Source organism: Halictus rubicundus, chromosome 8, assembly GCF_050948215.1.
Source record: "Halictus rubicundus isolate RS-2024b chromosome 8, iyHalRubi1_principal, whole genome shotgun sequence".
Classification (NCBI taxonomy): domain Eukaryota; kingdom Metazoa; phylum Arthropoda; class Insecta; order Hymenoptera; family Halictidae; genus Halictus; species Halictus rubicundus.
The window spans coordinates 5,112,188-5,133,967 of record NC_135156.1 but is presented as its reverse complement, the minus strand read 5'-3'; the positions used below and the strand labels follow the sequence as shown (position 1 = coordinate 5,133,967).

General features: G+C 43.0%; 1 protein-coding gene across 5 annotated transcripts in view; it reads right to left on the bottom strand.

The window, feature by feature from the left end:
- Pkc53e (Protein C kinase 53E) overlaps positions 1-21,780 on the bottom strand; it is a 73,570-nt gene that overhangs the window by 23,328 nt on the left and 28,462 nt on the right. For 2 of the 5 annotated variants that reach the window (XM_076791323.1, XM_076791327.1), the window contains exons 2-4: positions 13,146-13,177; positions 12,982-13,064; positions 8,099-8,210 (exon numbers count right to left, since the gene is read on the bottom strand). In XM_076791323.1, coding sequence (XP_076647438.1) covers positions 8,099-8,210; positions 12,982-13,064; positions 13,146-13,177 — 227 coding nt within the window. Of the gene's footprint in view, positions 1-2,708; positions 2,818-8,098; positions 8,211-12,981; positions 13,065-13,145; positions 13,178-21,780 lie in introns of those variants that run through there. The other 3 variants (XM_076791324.1, XM_076791325.1, XM_076791326.1) reach the window with 2 other exon arrangements.

Genomic DNA, 21,780 nt, shown 5'->3' with positions numbered 1-21,780 from the left:
GAGAGAGAGAGAGAGAGAGTGAAAGAATGAGAGATAGATAGAGTGAGAGAGCGAGAGAAAGAGAGAGAAAGAGAGGCGACGGTGAGTAAAAGCGAGGAGCGAGAAGGAGAGAGAAAACCAAGTGACGTTGAGCACGCGATACTGTGACGCGAGATTAGGGGTCTGGGGGGAGGGGGGTTACCGGTTCGCACCGGGTAGCCACGGGCTACCCGACCGGCCGAGACATTAACGACCCCAATGTTCGCGCTAATCGTCGGATCGATCCGCGTTAAACGGATCCACTGGCAAAGCGAACAATAGAGAAACAACGAACGTCCAAGTGGCCGCAGAAGAAGAAAGAGCACAGAGCTGTTGAAAATGGCGGACCAAGTGCTCCGGATGAACCACGCAATACTGGAATACAGTAACATGCCTCGGTGTGTGCGAACAGTTTCGAACCGAAGTGTCACTTTGGTACAAACATTTTCCATGGACAATCGAAAACCGTGATTCAAAGTATTTTTGTATCAAAAGTATCGGGAGCACGTAGCTTTGCGTGACCGGTTACAAAAGACGTGGTACATCCTGCACGTTGTCGCCATTAACATTCTGCTCGTTCGCACGATTGTAATTATTACACGAACAGAAATTCATCAGAAATTCCAGCGTATGTGCAACAGTTACTCTTCAAATGACTGGTTTCCGATTTTCTATTTTGCAGTTCTTGAAGTTATAAAGATGTTTCCAATGGTAATGGTTATACTTCTTTATTCAAATATGCGTTGCAATAGAAATCGCGCAAAATCTAAATAAACTCAATCCTGCCATTTTTTAGGTGAGTTTAGCGTTGAAGAAAGCGGGATCGCGAAAAAGACAGAAAATTTGGACGAAATTTGGACAGCGAACTGTAGGTTCTCGACAATTCTCGGCCGTTTGGGTGACTCGAGGCCACCGGAGCGATTTCGTGTTCGTTCAGGGCTCTGGCGGGCATCTTGTACTAGATCAACGCAGCGACGATCAACGTTAGCACGAATTGTGTACGCAGCACGCAATGCGCGGGAAATAATGTCGAGACTGGTATCTACCCCTTTTTCTGTATCGATGCGTGTTATGTTCTCGCTACGGACGAGAGCATCGAATCCGACAAAGATCTCGGGCAAGGGCTGGCGGGCCAACAACGATTACGGGTATACAGGGAGCCGTGCGAGACGGTCGAGACACCGTGGACGGGTACGACAAGATACTGGTACTTGCCAAGCAATAATGGTACTGGTAACACTTGCTAGCTCGCTAGCGGAGAAAGGGTTTCGAGCGTTTTCCAAAACGGAGAATCGCGTTTACTCGCGGTCGAGGCGTTTGCTGAGATATCTGGAGACCGAAGAGAACCTCCCCTCGGCTAAACGAGGACACGGCAATGGTGCACAACGGTGCCATTTCTCGAAAACCTGGCCAAAATTCCGAATTTCGATTTTTAATACTCTTCAAAAGTATTGATTGTTTTGACGAGTTGTTTCGTTTTAAGTCAGATTGTATGAACATTACGTAATATTTCCGAATGTTTTTTGGTGAAAAACTCGACATTTGAGTTGACTCAACATCGTCAGCCTTTTCTGTGGACTACTCCAGTGGGGCTTCATTTTAGCGGGCCATTTCTGTGGGCCACTGCAATGGGCCATTATTTCAGTGGGCCATTTCGGCAGGCCTCTTCAGCGAGTCTCTTCAGTGAATCACTTCAGTGGGGTCACTTCTGTGGGTCATTATTTCACTGAGCCATCTCAGTGAGCCATTTCAGTGGACCATTCCAGTGAGCCATTTCTGTGGACCACTTCAACGGGCCCCGTTAATGAGTCATCATTGCAGTGTGCCACCTCAGTGTGCCACCTCAGTGTACCACTTCAGTCGACCATCTCAGTGGACCACTTCAGTCGACCATCTCAGTGGACCACTTCAGTCGGCCATTTCAGTGAGCCATTTCACTGGGTGATTCAGTGGATCACGTAGTTCAAATATATTATTGAAAGCGATAAAAGGAAACAGTGGATTGTAAGTATTGTCTGAATTGAAGAATGCTGTCATATACATGAATGCTATTACCACCTATGTTTGGATTCTAATTCAGATAATCGGAATTGAATGTGCTACCTGGTATCCTCTACATTACTCCCACGGTTCATTCTACAAGACCGGCGAATGAATCAGCATGGAGAAATCGTTGGAAATGATCCTCGAAATACGATTCGTGTCTTTCGTACAGTTTGTATAGATTGTGTGACACATGACTGTAGTAGGACTTCAATCGTAGAAATTCGAATCGGTAGAAGGCGATTTGTCGCGACATGAGGCGAACGTGAGTCAAAAAAAAATCTACCAACTACGTAATACTACGAACATCTACGTCAACAGTAAAAATGTTTCACACACAAGTTCTTTCGAGAAAAAAACTATCTCTGACAGACATCGAACATGCTCGAAACTTCAAGACACAAAGCAGCACGGATTTTCGACTTTCGACGAACCGTGTAACCGACGTGTTTAAAAAAAATTCAAACGGCGTCGGAAGCTCCGGATACGTGTAGCAATTAAATTGACTGAATTTTGGCCAGGTTTCCGAGGAATGGCACCACCGTGCAAGACGAGACGAATTCGAGACGCGTGATCGCGAGAGCTTCCTGTTCGGCGGCCTTGCCTATCCGGTTTTTCTCTGTTATCGTTCAATATGTGCTAGCTACCTGAACATTTAAGTCCCTGATGCGCGATACCGTGAAGCATCGAGCCGCAGTGGTCGCAGAAGGTTGGCGTCAGGTACGTGAAAACCTCCCATTTGTGTGCGGTGCTCATCTGGGAACACAAAACAGGGGTCCAGGGAACACCCGGTCCTTCATTCTGGTCCGATCCTGGGGATGAGCGAGAAAGAAAGAGAGAGAGAGAGAGAGAGAGAGAGAGAGAGAGAGAGAGAGAGAAAGAGAGAGAAAGGACGAGCGAGATAGACAGAGAGATAGAGAGAGAGAGAGAGAAAGATAGATGGAGAGTCAGAAAGATAGAGAGACAGTGCGGACCGGAAGCACCGAGAGACCACCATTCGCGAAGATTACTCCGGAAAAAAACCGTGTCGACGGATATCCCTAGCTCCTTAGGGTGAATTCGAGGTGACGACAGGTGAGAATCGCGTGCCGTAGCATCTCGCGATGACAGCCGAAGATGACGGACAGTCGAATCGAGCCTCGAGTCGAGGTTGGAGTCAAGCTCGACTCATCGACGCTTGCGAAGACCAGGCAGCGATTTCGCCTCCACACGTGGCGTCGATAAAGACACCCTTGGGGAGAGCCGACTCGACTCGTTGGTTCTCTTTGAAAGAGTACAGTGTCGAGAGACAGAGAAACTAAAAGAGAGAGAGGGAGAGAGAGAGAGAGAGAGAGAGAGGGAGAGAGAGAGAGAGAGAGACGGAAGCTCCGATTCCGTCCGACGGAGCCGAGGCATTAAGTTCGTTTCCGCGGCGTGCTTTTTTCCGGTTGTTGTTTGCTCCCTCTTTCTCCGGTTCAACGAGGAATCTCGATCGTGAAGAATAATTCTCGCCAGCTTCTATAGGTACGGTGCTTGCTCTTTGTAGATATAGATCGACGTGTTCGATCTTCTCGTTCGCGAGAACCCTGCTGTTCCTTGGTTCGATTCGTTGCGGCGCGCGGGATTGCGGGGAACAGAAAAGAGTAAAGAAAACAGAAGAAGAGACGGTGAAGAAAGTGTGCGGGGGAAGAAAGTGTCGTCGCCGACAGGCTGATAGAAGCGAAGGGACACAGAGCGCAAGAACAAACTGTACAGAGAACGTGGAACAACGACTATTTACAATGTCCGAGACGACGACGGAAGACCGTTCCCGGCCGCCGCGCCGTACAAAGCTCTCCCTTTCTATCCGGCAAGCTGATCGATGCGTGCTTTCGCCAGACTACGCTCGGTTCCATCGAGCCGACACTCGATTCCCAGCCATGGGCCACGGAAGTCCCTCTGGGGCTCTGCTTTCCCGTCGTACACCGTGTTCCACGGCTACCGAATCGCTCTACCCTGCACCACAGTAGTGCACGGTTAAAGGGCAAAGCTGGATAAGATGGTTGAATGTGCCCCCGAAACTAGACTAGTCTTTCTTCATACTGTTCCATACTAAAGAAAACCCTGTGTGGTAAGCTTCAAGTCGGCACCCCAACCACAAGGGTATACGGTGGACTTGATTTTAGTGAATTATGCTCTGTTTCTTCTGTTCTGTTCAAGAAAAAATTACAAAAAATTTCATCAAGATTCTACCTTATAGCACACACAACTGTGATTTTTCTCCGAATTTTTGACTGCGAATTCAATTTTTAACAAATTGCAGGAACTTGACCCTCCGCGGGGAACCAAGGACGTTTGTGTCCGAGCGCTTTCTTCTCGATATCTATTTTTTCCCATTGATACCTTCAACATATCACCGTTCAAATAATTATATATTAAAATAGGGACTTCGATAAGTATTCTAGAATTTCTTTAGATTTTTTGAATGCCTAGAAAAGTAAAAAAATTAGTCAACATGAACGACCCAGCATGCGTCGATAAAAATAAGGTTGTCGATGGAGGGTTAAAATTGCTGATTTTATATTGATGTTATCTGATGACCACGTTTTTATAATTATGATAGTTGCGTCGTATTGTGATTGTTAATCTGTGTATTTTTTCAGTTTTTAAAATTTTTTTTATAAAATGCATCGTAGATGATTAGGTAACAAATCGATGCTCCTTTACTTTTCTGTAGACATATTATGCAATATTGATATATACTATAACGGTGCACTACTGTGTAGCGAGATAGAGCGAGACAGATCAGTGGTCTTCGAACTGTGTGAAAACCAGGGATTCCCGGAAGCAAAGTGTAATAATTTTATACATTTATGGCAAAAGCAAATCGGTGTAATGGAGTTGGGAGTTTACTAAATACAGTGATTTCTCGATATATGTCGCCAAGGCCTGAATGATAAACGTCGCGGAATTATCCCCACAACCGCGGGGTATACAGTAAATTATCGTTGTAAGTCACTACCGCCGTTCTTTTCACCGACACTCATACTAGAGCGCAGGCCTTTAAATGAAAAATTTAACTTCTTTATTATTAATTATTTTTTTATGAGACTTTCACCAATATATTTGTGGCATTATTCTGATTAAAATGATATCAAACGCGATATAATTCGGATCACATTTACACTAATTTTCCGTTAATGTAATTGTTATGGAAAGTAACTTCCATCGTTCATTACACACGTAAATATCATCGGAATTATATCATATTTGGTTTCATTTTAATCAGAAAAATGCCACGAATATATTGGTAAAAGTTTCGTAAAAAAAAATAACGAAAAATAAAGAAGTTTTGTAATTTGATTAGTAGTGGTCCACAGTAGTAGTGGACCATCACCGCGGTGGTGTGAGGTGTTCCACTGACTTGGAAACGTGAGATTGGCACTGACGTACAACGATAATTTACTGTACCCCGTGAGGGGCCGCGAAGCTCGAGAGGCCTCGGACGCCTAGGAGTGTAAACATAACATGGTATGTCTCCTGGACGATATACGTCGCTGGCAAGACGCGCGTTGTTGACAAATATCGAGAATTCACTGTATCATTTTATCACGAGAGGTTTCAAGATCCATGGTATTCATTTTTAACGAAACCTTATATTTTCTCTTCGATGTTATTCTAGAGCTTGAAAAGACGAGTCCAACGACTATAATAACCGTACCGGTTAGGATCGACAGAGTTCGAAGACCAGAGACTCGCGACTGCCGGAGCGTTTTGATCTCCGGGGGCCACAGGGGGGGGGGAGCAGAGTCGCCAGATCAGGGGAATTGACTCGAATTGAGGGGAAAAAGTTACCCTCTCTCTTTCTCCGCCAGTACCGGATTACTCACGTGACAGAGACGAAACGTCTCACGTGACCGGGCTGTGAAGGACGCGTGGGGGAATAGAAGGGGAAGGGTAGAGTGGGAGGCAAGTCTTAATCTGGCGACTCTGCGGCGGAGCGGTCTCCCAGGGCGTAGAACGGCCGTCACCCATGTCTGCTCTATTCTACTAGCGACTGGTTTGGTGACTCGAGAGACGTGCTTCAAGCTCTAGTGCTCTAGAGACTAGAGAGGGGGACTCGACGAATCCAACTACAAAGATCATTCATCGAACGAATCGACGAAAGTGACACGCACGGATCTCGAGCTTCGTCAAGCTGGAGTCACGCGGGTCGCGCGAGCGTGCGACAACACCAACACACATACACACACACGTACACACCAACGAAAAGTGAAGTCTGTGCACGGCAACGCGCCGAGAACGTAGAAGTTTCAGAACTTCCGGTGCGAAGGGGGGAGAAATGTCTCTCGCGCGCGCACGCATCGGAACACCAACAGAATTCTGTGCGTGGACGAAGAAACGAGACGGTGGTCCAGCGGTGGGCCCAACCAGTCGATTCTTTTAATTCTCGATCGACCCATCGCTAGACCCACCCGACAGAAAGAGTGACGGTGTCTGAAACAGTCTGCGGCAGGCTTGTGCGGGGATTGCCCCGTGGAGCACCAGGCAACGCCCACTCGGAGCAGTCTGTACAGAGGAAAAGGGATTTTCGCCTCTTTCTCTGGTACGATTCATGCTGCAGCGTCACCTCGAGGCAGGGAACCAGCCTAGGAGGTGTCCTGAAGTGACGCTGCGCAGAGGTGTCACCGTCGAGCCACGCCCACTTAGGACAGTCTAAGGGAAAGAGAGAATTTCGTCTCTTTCTATAAAGCTACACACAAAGACAGACTTCTATTTGTTTCTTTGACATCGTTTACCCGGTTCAAAACTTTAAAGCACAGCATCGTGGGTATCGAGAGCCACGAAGCCACGCCCACTCAGAATAATCTACACAGAGAAAGAGAGGCCAAGGTGTACAAGTAACTCTCTAATTACTGGCCGTGGACCAGTGCCCCTGGGGGCAACCCGGAGCCCGTGCCTGCTTGAGAACGTGCGCGGAAAGAAAAGCAGAAGGAGAGAGAGAAACGAACGGTAAAAGAAATCTCGACGTGTTGTTATAATTCACAGCGGTCCTACGTTTTCGTGGCTCTTTTTTTCTCTCTCTCTCTCTCCGGTTGCTATTGTTCCTTTCTCGAAACACAGTCCTCGGTGCGCACGCAGATTATAGAAGGAAGCACGCGACCGTAAACTGCACGCCTCCGGCAGAGAGCGCGAGCAGCGGTTGGTTCCCGATCGGAGGGGCGTGGCAAGTGTGCCCCGGCTCGCGTGCGACGGAGCGACGCGTGCCGATCGAGACAGCGAAGAAACAACACGGACAAGCAGTCTGTAAGCGATAGGAAAACCGATTTCCTCGTCGTCGGGGATCGAAATCGGCGCGCAATCGAAAACGCGTTCGGAGAGACTGTACACAAGCATTTTCGAGAGCGCGCTCCACGGAGCCAAGCCAAGAAATCTATTTACACAGAGTAGGAGCAGGTAGAAGAAGAACGAGTAGAAGTGGTAGAAGTAGTAGTAGTGGTAGTAGTAGTAGTAGTAGTAGACGTAGTAGTAGTAGTAGTAGTAGTAAAAGTAGTAGAAGTAGTAGTAGTAGTAACAGTAGCAGTAGTAGTAGTAGTAGTAGTAGTAGTAGTAGTAGTAGTAGTAGTAGTAGTAGTAGTAGTAGTAGTAGTAGTAGCAGTAGTAGTAGTAGTAGTAGTAGTAGTAGTAATAGTAGTAATAGTAGTAGTAGTAGTAGTAGTAGTAATAGTAGTAATAGTAGTAGTAGTAGTAGTAGTAGTAGTAGTAGTAGTAGTAGTAGTAGTAGTAGTAGTAGTAGTAACAGCAAGAAGAAGTATATATATAAGAACACGATTAGAAGAGTACGAAGAGTTTGTTAGAGGTACAAAGACGAAGAACAAAGCAACACCATGTACAAACGGTGGGCCAAAGAAACAAAATATATACGATTCCTTTTCGGTATACGTGCGACAGTGTTCCGTGTTCCACAATCGGATTCATTTCCTTTCGTGTGTGTCTGTGTGCGTGTGACTGGTTGCGTGTTCTCGGTTTCTTTCTTTTATTAATAGTCTCGGTTTTCTTTGGTTTTTAATTATGATACCTTGGCACTTCATGCCCTGGTGGATGACACCATAGAGAAGACTACCGCAGTGGTCACAGAACGTGGGGCTGTTGTAGGTATGTTCCTTGAAATGGTGCTTCGTCCGCGTGTCCTGCGTTATTACACCATTACACCGTGCACACACACGCAGACTCTCGGGGGTTCGTGGCTTCGGGATGGACATGTCTCGGTGGACCAGGCTGGATCAGGATCGTTGGGATCTCGGGATTGATTCTAGATCGGATGCGTCGATCGGACTCGATCTCACCGATCTCTAGCGATAATCAAGCTCGGTATGCTGCTCGGATAATTGTCGCGCGTTTCGGACTCTCGCGACCAATTTCGAAAGCGATCATTCGAACGTCCAATTCTCTGAATAATTATAAAGTGGATTTTACAAGTTGGTCAATAGACTGCGGATTTTTATGCAAAGTAAACATTGCTTGCATCGATTGCAATGAACAGCAGCAAAATAGAAAGTTCTTCCTTCTTTTGATAATTTTGATAAGCTGAGACCAATACAGTGAATTCTCGATACATGTCAACAACACGGGTCTTGCTAGCGTCATGTATCGTCCAGGAGACATACCCGAGCCGTGTTATGTTTACGGTAGTGGTGATAATTCCGCGACGTTTATCATCCAGGCCTTGGTGACATATATAGAGAAATCACTGTACATTGAACATCTAAAGTTTTTTGGATCCATATCTTGCTGTGAATTGCAGCTACTCATTTTTACCATAAATCCGTAAAATCCGCAGTCTAGTGATCAATTCGTGTTTGTAGGCGATGTTCTGCGGAAATTCTTGTAGACGTATCGCTGACCTTCGGGACTCTTCGTGAAGTTCGCGGACGTTCGTGTAAATTTTTAATCTCAGCGACTCGAGTACGAAGAAAACGAAACACAGAAACTCGCCAAAGCAGTGCCGAACTCTGTGAAATTTTGCATCTTGCTGATACTTTCAACGAACCGCAAACACGCAAGCTGAGTAATCTCTGAGAGTCGAAAACAAGAACAGCGATAGCGATCTATAAACTATGGACGTTTCTGTGCGAATTCCCGACTATACAGAATGTGGAGCGCAATCTTGCAAACTGTCTGATACGTTCTGCAATCTACAAACGCACGACTCTAATAATCTGCGAGTGTGTCCAGAGCGAATAACCGCGATAGCAATCCCGGAACCGTGGGCGTTTGCGCGATAATTCTCGATTGCACGGGCTAGTACGAACGACAAATTGGGTAAAACAGTTGCCGAGTTCCACGAAATTTTCCATCTTTGTTAGGAAACAAGAGCCACGACAATTATCCGAGGCGCTACCATAACTCCCATCGGGCGTTATGCGTCGCGACACGAACTATTATAGTCTACGGAAACGCTCGCCCGTCAAAGTCCGGAAGCGCGAACTCGATTATGTGCTTCGCACAGCGACGGCCGCCTCTCGTTACAGGTAATTCTGCTCGTTCGATGATCGACGCCACCCGTTTTCGGTTTTAACGCTTGTTTTCGCGACATGTATCGGCTCGGTGTAACGGACGATTCAATTTTCGATACGCGCCCGTCCAATCGTGCTTTTCTATCACGTTTACTGGCGACAACCGGACCTGTCCTACAAAACTGGACAATGTTATTATTAGACTGCGGAACCCTGTGCAAAATAAAAATTTCCTGCGTCGATTGCAAGAGACTACACAGATGTTTCGTTTTTTCCTTAACACGTTGACTGCGAGTTTTATGCGTTTACGAGAAAAAATAAAAAATAATAGCTAGACTGAGGATGTTTATGAAATTTGCAATTTTTTTAGAGGTATTTTAAGAAAGTGGGGTCAAATGAAATTTTACTTTCAGTGGTAGCAGCCTTTGTAGATCTGAAATAAATAAAAATTTTACTAAATTCTGTCAAATGTTATATTTTAGCATTTTTTGAACATTTTCAGAACCCATAAATGCATAAAGGTCCGCAGTCTAATAATAACATTAGAAGGATTTAAGACAATCGTTACGTTACTTTGGACAGATTAAAATTGTTAAGAGAAGAAATAAATTCTTGTGTATTTTCTTTTTTTCTAGTATTTAATCCAGACAATTTCTATTTTGCATAAGGATCTGTAATCTCTTAGTCCTTAGCACTCGAACGGCGACTGTAAGGCGCCACTAAAAATTCCGGTACCATTATTCAAAATATTTTTTACATTATTAAATTTGTTTGTATTTAATAAATTACTAAATATTTTGGTATTGTACGAGTAAGTTGCACCATTTTCGTATGTATGACATGAAAAGAAATACACGTAAGAAAATAAGGATTTTGGGGATAAAGGTTCAAAATTTTAACAAGAAGCATATAATAATAACTGAAGATTATAAATATATATATACTATAAAATTTGTACATATATGTTTACCTAAACACTTATGCAAACATTTTTACAAACAAAATCATATTTTTCCGGCGAAATTTGTTTAAACGAACGTGTAAAGAAAACAATTTAAAAATGAAAATAAATGGATAATACAAATTTAATATTCAGTACGGCCGCCATTACTTCGAATTAAAGAGAAAATTTGGTTTGTCATTGAATTTATAAGACTATTTATGACAGTATTAGAAATCTCTTCCCAGCAGCCTTTAATTTCTCCTTTTAAACTGTCAATATTGGCGAATTGACGGCCATTGGCACATACTTTTGTTACCAGTGTGCCCCATACATTTTCTATGGGGTTCATATCAGGGCTACATGGTGGCAATTCCATCATAGGAATGTGCCGTGCTTGAAAGCATTCACAGGAATATTTTGAAACATGAATCGCTGCGTTGTTTTGCTGAAATATAAATCTATTTTCACCAACTATATTTTCAAAAAATGGGATTAACACCCCATCGAGCATGTCTATGTATACTTCGAAATTCATTTTGATGGAAACGAAACAAAGTTTTAATTTTCCAAATGAAGAAAAACCTCCCCAAATCATTAAACTTCCACCGCGAAAACTTCTGCTTTATCTTGGGTCATTCTTCTGACGGCGATCATGCCAATTTCAAGAACATCCGTCTGAACCATCTAAATTACATTTTTTTCTCATCGGAAAAGATGACTCCAGTGCGTTCGTCGGTCCAGTGCATATGATTTTTTGCATATTGTAGCCGAGTAGCTTTACGACCGTTTTCATTTACGCTTTTTAAAAACAACGTTTGGTGCGTTGTGCAAAATTTGTTGTACACGTCTCGCAGTTATTGGAAATTGCAATTTACTAACAATTTGACGAGAAACTAATTTGTTTTTTGTCACTTCACTGACGATTGTGTTGTGTTCTCGTTTTGTTATTTTCGTATTGCCTTCTGTAGCATATTTTTTCCGTAATTTTCTCCAAATTTAAAAAAATTTCTCACTACGGACTCGGAACGTTTAATTTACAGTCCAGTTTTTCGATTCGATTCCCCCTTTTTATTAAAAGTTAGAATTACTGACATTTCAGCTTCATTTAAATATTTTCCTTTCGCCATATTTTTCTTTTATATCAAATTAAAAGTATGACTTAATTAGAAATACGGGACGACAATACCTTTATGATCACTCTTTAAATTAAACACTTACCCTCATAATTTCTCTCAATATCTGAGAAAGAAGAGCATTGCGTTTAAACGAATTTCGCACGAAAAATATGGTTTTGTTTGTAAAAATGTTTGCATAAATGTTTAGGTAAACATATATATATACAAATTTTATAGTATATAAATATATTTATAATCTGCAGTTATTATTATACGCTTCTTGTTAAAATTTTGAACCTTTAGCCCCAAAATCCTTATTTCTTATCCTTATTTCAATTACTTTAATTGTCCTTCTGTTTCAAATGGTATCTGCTCGTTTTTCTCGTAAATGCACCAAATCCGCAGTCTCATTATTACGACAACGATTCATGTCTTCTCTACATCTGCAAGTTCTTCTTTCTTTTGTGGATCATTGATACACGTAAAAATCATCTTGTTCTTTTTCTTAGGACTCGGGGATTAAGATCGTCGCCTCTGTAGATCCGAACCGTAAAATCGCGGGTTTAAAGTCGCGAGTTTGATAAAAGAAGAATCGGTGAAATCGTCGAGAGATCGAATCGGATAAGGGATCGTTCGTGGGCGTCAAAAGTGAGAGAGTAAGAGAGAGAGATAGAGAGAGAGAGAGAAAGATAGAGAGAGAGAGAGTCATCTTCGAAGCACAGAAGCACGAGGGGATCAGCATCGAGGGGCCGGGGAAGACGCTAGGACATTGATCGTTTTTAGTCAGAATCCCCGAAAGTGAACTGAAAAATCGGTTTCTCCGCACGGTCGTCGAAACGTTCGCAACCCGTGGCGGATCCTCGAGTTCCTAACCGATCCCGAATCGGTTCGACAACTGATTTCCGAACGGAAATCTCGAAGAGAGATCGCGAACGTTTCGCGGTCGTTCCAGCGATTTCGCGGTTTTCACGAATAATCGACTCGGCTCGGTAACCGCGAAAATTATTCCGTGTCACAAGCGTGGTTAAACGAAGCGCAGAGAACGCTTAGGCCAATCGTGCGCGGTGCGAGAAAACGTGAAATAAATATATAGCTCTCAGCCCCGGGTGGTCCTTTCCCGGTCCTCTCCAGCCAATGGATCACCGGCAACTTTTCAATCGTTCTTTCTTCTGTTTCTATGATTTCTATCTGTCCTCTCTTGGAACTGTACGCTTCCGGTACAGAACGCGTAGACGAAGAAAACGATGGATCCACGGCTGTGACGAAGACGAGGAAAGATGAGCGCGCGCGGGCGCGTATCAACTGCGCCGAGAAACGAGTAGTATAACCCGAAACAAAACAAGTCGCGGACTTTCATATAGACACGGACTTGTACGTCGACACTTACATCCGAATCAGCTCCCTTGTCCGCCCCGGGACACGTGAACGTCACGTATTCGTGACATCGCTTGTGCACCACGAAGCTGCAAACTGAAACACGAGCATCATCGACATACCTTATGTCTGGAATGCTTTATGGATGTCCAGGATAGATGTGGAGTGAAAGCTTACCTTGGCACTGGTACCCTTGCTTGCCGAACCCCCTAAAACAAACAATTATGCGGGTTAGCTTGATGGTTTGTGTTTCTGGTCGATGGTCATGTAGGTATGTATTACGCGATTTGTTTTTGCTGCCAAAATTCGCTTTATAGGAGGTGTGATGGACCTTTGATAATGTGGCTATTTTTCGAATCCGCGTTTTCCTTCGATATACGACGTTCGCTCGGGGCGACTCTCGACGTACAGTGAATCCTCGATATATGTCAGCAACACGGGTCTTGCCAGCGTCAAGTATCGTCCAGAAGACATACCCGAGCTGTATTATGTTTACACTCCATCGGCGTCTGAGGCCTCTCGAGCTTCGTAGCCCCTCACAGGGTATACCCCGCGATAGTGGGGATAATTCCGCGACGTTTATCGTCCATCATTATCGTTTGGCGACATATACAGTGTGTCCCACGAGCTCTGTCCACTTGAATATCTTGGTTATTTCAAACAATACGAGAAAATGTTACTTACAGAAGTTGTAGGGCTTAAGAAACTACATAATATGGTCTAAATGATATTCTTGCAAGTGGAGGCATAGAGAAAATATAGAGGTCACCTGTTTTTTTAAATGGAATGTCCAATTTTTGGAATACTAAAGTGTATTTGTCCTAAAACTTACCGTTGCTGAGATATTTGACTGTTTTCATGCAGAATGTTCGAAATGTCGGCCATCTGCAGCGATGCAAAGTTGTAGTCTTTCAACTGCTGCGTCTCTTACACGTCTTATTGTTGGAGCGTCTATTGTAGCACACGCTACGATAATTCGTTGCTTCACATCTTCCGGAGTTATTGATGTATCCCGATACACAATATTTTTCAATATTCCCCACATGAAAAAATCTAGACGCGTTAAATCTGGACTTCGTGCTGGCCAGCAAATAGTGTCACCGCGTCCTATCCATCGACTTGCGAATATTTCATTAAGTGTACTTCTCATACTTCGAGCTTAGTATGTTAGACATCCATCGTACTGATTACACATTGTCTGACGAACGCCTAATGGCATGTTTTCTAATTTTGGCAATGTATTTCTTAAGAACGTATCATGTTTTTGACCAGTAAAAGTGTCGTCAATGAAATAAGGCCCAATTATTTATTGCCCTATGATTCCACACCACACATTAATGGACCAGCGTCTTTGACGATCAATTTCTCGCAGCCAGTGAGGATTTTGTACTGACCAATAATGCGTGTTATGTAAATTAACACGCCCAGTGCTGGTAAAAGTAGCCTCATCGGTAAATAGTATTAGAGAGAAAAAAAGTGGATTGATTCGTAGCTGCTTTTGAGCACACCCACAAAATCTAACACGATTTACATAATCCATGTCATGTAATTTCTGGTGAAGGCTAATTGTGGTACGGATGATATTAGTGACGAGTGAGAATTCGTGTTGCACTACTTTTGCTGACTTCAGATTCGCGCTGAATCTGACGTACAGAGGATATGAGGATTCTGATGTGCCATTGCAACAACATTAATTTCAGTATCTTCATCTCTACATACAGGCTTTTCACGATTCATCTTACGAACAGCGAGATTTCCAGTACTTTTAATTTTTTACACAATCTCTCAAAAATCCTGTGTGAAGGGCATATACAGTGACTCCAACTAATATTCGCACGCTCTTAAAAATTGCATAACTTTGTCAATATTGGACTATATTACTTGAATTTTTTTGAGAAGTTAGCACAATTGGTTTGCTACATAAACAGAAAAAAAATGTTTACAAAAATTGCAACTAAATTGCACTGCAATTTTTTTACGTGGACTTACATTGAAAATGTAGAAAGTACGACTTTTTATATCTGTATGAATTATACATATTCTGAGAATTTCATCAAAATCGGTCAACGTTGCAATGAGCTACAGATGTTTCAAAATGATCACGTAAAAGCGGAATTCCCTGACAAGGCCAAAATTCTGCAACTTTCACCCTTAAGCTTTCATCGTTAAACGTTTGTAGCTCAGTGCAACGTTGACTGATTTAGACGAAATATTCAGAATATGTATAATCGATACAGATGTACAAAACGTACTTTTTAAATTTTTAATAGAAGCCCGCATAAAAGAGTTGCAAAATGCAACTGTTAGTACTTTCTCTGCAATTTCGACCAATTGTAATTTAAATCAAACAGTTTTTTTACGTTATGTAAGCGGACCAATTGTTCCAACTTCTCAAAAAAATTCAAGTAGTATACTCCAATATTGACAATGTTATGCTATTTTTTGGAGCGTGCGAATATTAGTTGGAGTGACTGTACGGGTTGGATATCTTTCACCGCACTTTCGGACCACAATCGCGTTTCTCTTACTTTCTCCATAGATTAGAAGCATCTCTAATTGCTCTTCGAATGAAAATTTCATATTGACTATCTTATGTTCACTAACTGAGAAACTGACTGACACTGAGAGACGTCGAAAGTCTACCAATGTTTACATTTGACGTAGTGAGCATATCCTCGAATACGTTTCATAATGAAAGTAATAGAATGAAAATAGTCAAATATCTCAGCAACGGTAAATTTAGGACAAATACACTTTAGTACTTTTATACTCAGAATACGCCAATCTATCCAAATCGACCATAAAAATTTGGACGTTCCATTTAAAAAAACAAAGGTGACCTCTATATCTTCTCTACGCATCCACTTGCAAGAATATCATTTATACCATATTATGTAGTTTCTTAAGCCCTACAACTTCAGTACATAACATTTTCTCGTATTGTTTGAAATAACCAAAATATTCAAGAGGACAGAACTCTTGGGACATACTGTATAGAGAAATCACTGTATTGCGGTTGAGGGTACCTATTCGGCTTGACATGATACTTGAGTGGGCCGAGAGTTTATGGGTCCCTTATCGTGTTGTATATATCGTATTTTATTACGGGTACGATATTTTTCGCTGGAAAAGGATTAAATATCACCACCCCACCCCCCGTTCTGGCACTAAGCTACGTCGAGCGGACAATTTCGAAAGAAGAAGAGGGGATAGAGATTCTCTTGTTGCGAAAAAAACATCATGGTCGTCTAAGTGACAGGAAAGAAATTAGCCTTTTCAACGAGGATTATATTCTCAGGCTCGAGACAACGCGCCTAAACGATCATCTGCAAGGAGAACCCGTTCCGGAGAATTTTTCGCGCAAATACGAAGTCTCGTCCTTCGCCTTGACGATCGAGACAAGCGATCGCGGATCATCATCCGAGCCCTCCCACGCGTTTAAAATGGTTTAGCTAACTTTTTAGGGCACGGCACAGGTACGTGGCAACCTGTACAACGACGTAACCGAGCACGTTTCGACGTAAGCTTCGAAGGAATGTAGGCTAATCGCGGATTTGTGGCGGCGCTTTTCATCCCCCGTCTCTTCACCGATCCACCTTGCGTTCCATTGGCCGTTTCTTCGCGTTTCGTCGCGTTTCCCTGACTTTCCCACCGTCCCCTCTCCTCTTCGCCTCGTTTCGCTGATTATCATTGTCGTTGCGGCCCTTCTTTCATTCACAGCATCGTCTCTGTGCAGGGAACAGGAAACCTTTTTCTTGCTGTCTGCACCGGTTTCCAACCATCGCGCGAATAAGGGAACCGTACGGAGAGAATAGCCTAATTTGGTCCGGCTCCTAAATTGTACCGTACTTCTCAATCGTATATAAATTGAATTTGCTGGCAAATTACAGTTTTTATGCCGCTTAGTAGCAGCACTGAAACAAAAGACTGTAGAATAAGTAACAACTTCACTGCAACTTCTGATTCGACGACGGTTGATAACTTTTAACTAGCAAATAGATTATTACAGTATTTCAGTAGTGTTACCGTATTTCGCTGAGACTTGCATTAGCTTTTGTCTAACACTAAACCTACCAAGCACAAAACATATAAAGTGAAACGTGTATAGGAAGGAGAAGATTGAATTTATTTACATTTTGTACAATTTTCATGATAATATGTGCTTAAATAAAGAAGTCAATTAAGTAATTTCCTATGAAAACGTTTTTATAATTTTAATAATCGTGAAATAGAGAATCGGTCATTTTGACCGTGGTAGGTTTAGCGTTGATACACCTATACATTAACTGTAAGCTAATTTCCTAAATTGAACCAGCTAATGGTACCTCAAAATTGTTCTTCTTCTTAAATATAAAAATATCTCAACGTGGAAACAATGGAAAACGATTTCTCAAATATATCTTCACGTAATTCGCTTTCCTGGGCATAACTGTTACGTAAATGCTTGCACTTAGTCGTTTTTGTGATAAATGCATAAAATCCGTATTAATAAACTTCGCTAAGGTGGGAACCTTGTGTAAAATGAAATTTTTTTTTATTATTATTTATTATTATTTTTTATTATTAAAAATTTTAATTTTGTTACGCGTATTTGCGTAAACTAACAATTCCATTTTGATTTTCTTGTTTCAGATCATTTCTGTGCGCTGTATATTGCACGGCGCATTTCCAGGATGCCATTTTCAAGCCGCCATTGCGTCATTGATATTAACGATTAAAATTTATAAAAAATATTTTTGTGTACATTATAATGTTAATAAATGATACCTCAAATTTCAAATCAATCCACGCATCAGATTTTTCAAAAGAAAATTCTTGAAAAACAGTCCATTTACACATGGTTCTCTTAAGATCGTTCAGTGAAATCGAAACTTTTCGATGATGTTTCATAACTTGCGAAACAGTGTTTTATTTTGAAACTAATATTTTCCACGCCTCCTTCGACCCACGCGAAGCGCGACCAACCAGAAACCATACATATAGGGATTTCTGTGCTCGTTCCCAGGAAAAATCATTCTCGGAGACGATCGAGGAGATTCGCGGTGGAACGAAAGCTCTGAGGGAAAGAGTTACGCTATCGTATTTTCGTATTCGGAGGGCAAACGTTACGTTGCAGGTCGGCGGAACCTTGAAATATCGATCTGCTCGTCGAAGCCGACTTAATCGAGGGTCCAGCGTAGAACCGTCGCCGGTTATAAACCGCGAGAGCCGACCTGGACGTTGAAAATGCAATTCTCGCTTCAGCTAGCCGCCGGCTAGGCTAAAGCGCTCGAAACATTCGACGGTTTGCGAGAACCACCCGTTTCCATTTTGATCTTTACCGAACTTCCCGGTATCTCTGTTGCTTTCGAGCACGAGCTACAGCTTTTCCGACAAATTGTCCTCTCCGCCTGCGCGGAATAATCGAATTGTCGCCTTGAACGTGGATTATGGGGTCCCAGATGAATTGATTTCTGAGAACAAACAGAAATTAGAGACGTACGCAAAAGCTTTAGGACTACTGGAAACAAAATTGAATCATCAAGAAGACTATTATAGCTGGGTTCGTGTCAAGAATTGCAACATGCCCACGGCGTCAGAAGTCCAAGAACAATTTTCGGATCTATGGGAAAGGTTAAAAGATGATCGATCGGCGCGCAGAAGTTAAACTTTAAAGACTAATGGTTAGGAAATTTGAAGACCCGTGAAGAAGCATTCCTGTCAGCGAAAATATACCCTAATGAACTAGAATAGCTTCATCTGCATAAATGACAGATTAAGCACGCTATCCAGAGAAATTGTAGAGCAGCGAAAAAGCTTATGAAAACCGGATTAACTCTTGGGAAAATTAGCGAGTCGAGCGTCAGGTCATCAAATGGTGCAGGGTCTAGAAGCAACCCTTTGATCGACCCCTAAAAAATCAGGATCGACGCTGCACCGCTTACGTATTATTCATAAAAGTTTCAGAAGCGACAGGCTGGTGGAACATTATTAAAAAAGAGGATGAAATCAATATGAACCCCGATTTAATATACAGGGCGATGCGGGTGATGAAAATTCGCCATGCCTCGAATACAATTTCCCGGTGAGCCCGTTGAGGACAGGATCGATCGACGACACACAAGCCCGGAACCAAAAGAAACCCGTAATCCAGCCTCGCTGGACACAGAAATCGCGAATAGTGTGTGTGTGTGTGTGGGTGCGCGCGCGCGCGAACACGTTTGCTAAAAATACCCCGTTTCGCGAAAGCTCCGACGTTTCCACGGATCAACGTGTTTTACGACCGTCAGAAGATTCTACGTTCCCGCGCGGAGCTCTGGTAAAATATACCTCAAAAGGTAGCCGAATCAAAAGACCGTCTTCTCGTGAATTCAAAGTGTCCTGAACAGTCGCGACGGCGCACACCGCGAATCACTATAGCTGCCCGAACAGAAGTTCTCGTCCGTTTTATGGAAAACGCTGCTTCGAGCAACCGGTAACTTTTCGAGCGGTTATCTCGAGCACTCTGCGAGATATTTGAGCAAACTAAATTGCGAATTGTAAGCATCAGTTGGTTCTATTTTGTATATTTTTTTCAACATTTTTTTATATTCCTTGGGGGCAGAGGAAAATCGTTTTTCGGGGGTGATTTTTCAAAGCGATTCCATTCAATTGGAATATTGGTTACACAATCCCAGATTTTGCAAATGGTTTTCTCGAGATATTCCAACAAACTAAATTGCAAATTGTAGGGCCAGACTTGGTTGCATTTTGTATATTTTTTTCCAAATTTTTGGGTATTCTTTGGGGGACAGAGAAAAATGATTTTTAGAGGATCATTTTCGAAGGCAATCAAAGTCGATGTAAAGCACCGTCTACACAACCCCTAACTTCATAAGCGTTTCCCCCGATTGCTATACCAGCTATTCAAACGAAACAAAAAGCAAAATATAGAAAAACAGAAGCTGTACTTTGAATACTTTTCCGAAAATTTCATATCATTCGGAGAGGGTGGAGAAAAAATTACTTTCAACGACGGTTTTTGAAGGCAATCAAACCTGTCTAGAATACCGTCCAGAGGACCGTCAACTTCGCAAGCGTTTATCTCGAAAACTATAAAAGCTATTCAATCGAAACAAAAAGCAAATTATAGAGAAACTCCCGCTCTGCTTGGAGTATTTTTCCGAAAATTTCGTATCATTCGGAGAGGGTGAAAAAAAAATTATTTTTCAACGACAGTTTTCGAAGGCAATCAAACCTGTCTAGAATACCGTCCAGAGGACCGTCAACTTCGCAAGCGTTTATCTCGAAAACTATAAAAGCTATTCAATCGAACCAAAAAGCAAACAATACGTGGAAATGTTGGGCTTGCTCGCATATTCTTTTCAAAAATTTTCCAATGCTTTTTAGGGACAGGAAAAGATTCTTCTCCCGAAAGCAGCCCGTCAAGCTCTACGAGAAATAGTGGCGAACGACTGGTTTGGGAGCGTCGTCGTCGTCGTCTCCGTGGAAGAGAATGTGCAGTGGTAGACAGAACTGGTGCAGGAAACTGACGGCGCGATTTTCGGCCCGGGGTTGGAGGGTAATTTTCGCGCGGGTCGGCCAATGCCGCGGTTGCGCGGATCTCGCGAGCTTCTCTCGGGGCTGAATCCAATTTCGCGAAACGATATTTTCGTGCTTCTTGGGGGACTGGACGGGTTTCACCACGGGATAAGATTCGAGGTGCACGCGCGTCATCCCCGGCCCTCCCCGCGGCCAATCCTCCACAATATACACGTATTATAGAATATAGATAGATACACGCGGCGGCGAATCCACCGAAAGCCTTTTGTTCCCGCCTAATTGGATGCGCTCGGTGTCCATCGATTTTCTACTCGCTGGCTCCCTTTGCGGTAACGGACCAGCAAAAATTCCCAAAGATAGCCTCGTCGAACGCCGCCCGAGAGAGACAGAGAGAGAGAGAGCTACCCTCTTCGATCCGCCTCGTCCCGCTTCCGATAGAAATCCTGCGTCCTCTCCGCACCGCTCGGCTCAGCTCTGTTCTGTTCTGTTCCACTGTTCTGTTCTGCTCAGCTCCGTGAGCCAACGAGCAGAATACAGGAGTACCAGAGCCGCTTCTGCCCCGTGAATACACCCTGTATCGAACTCGGCTGGCTGCAGCATCGTGCTCCGACCCGATACGTTCCATTTCATCGACCCACTTCCCTCGGGCCGACCGTGACTCGACCTGCCAGCTTCCACAGTCCGAACAAGACAGTCAAAATTTTCCCCGAGCCGAAAAACCTCTAGGTTTATACATTATTATTGAACCGGACCATTATTATTTTCTGTCTATCTTATTCCGAAATTTTCGAAAGTCGTTGCAACACACTCGAGTCTAGGGGATGTTATTCGCGTATTCGAGATTGAAATTTTCTGAAGCTGTTGCGAGATGCTGGAGTCGAATAGAAATTCATCACTTCTGCTCGGGATCAATATTTTCTGAAGCAAAGTTAAGGTAGTAGAGGCAAAAAGGAATTCGGGATCAATATTTTCTGAAACAATTTTAAGGCACTAGAGGCAAAGAGAAATTCAGGATCAATATTTTCTGAAACAATTTTAAGGCACAGGAGGCAAAGAGAAATTCAGGTATACTACTTCTATTCAGGATCAATATTTTCTAAAGCAATTTTAAGTCACTGGAGGCAAAGAGAAATTCAGGATCAATATTTTCTGAATCCAATTTCAAGGTAGTAGAGGCAAATAGATTCAGGTATACTTCTTCTATTCACGATCAATACTTTCTGGACAATTTTAATGTAGTAGAGGCAAAGAGAAATTCAGGATCAACATTTTCTGAAACAATTTTAAGGCA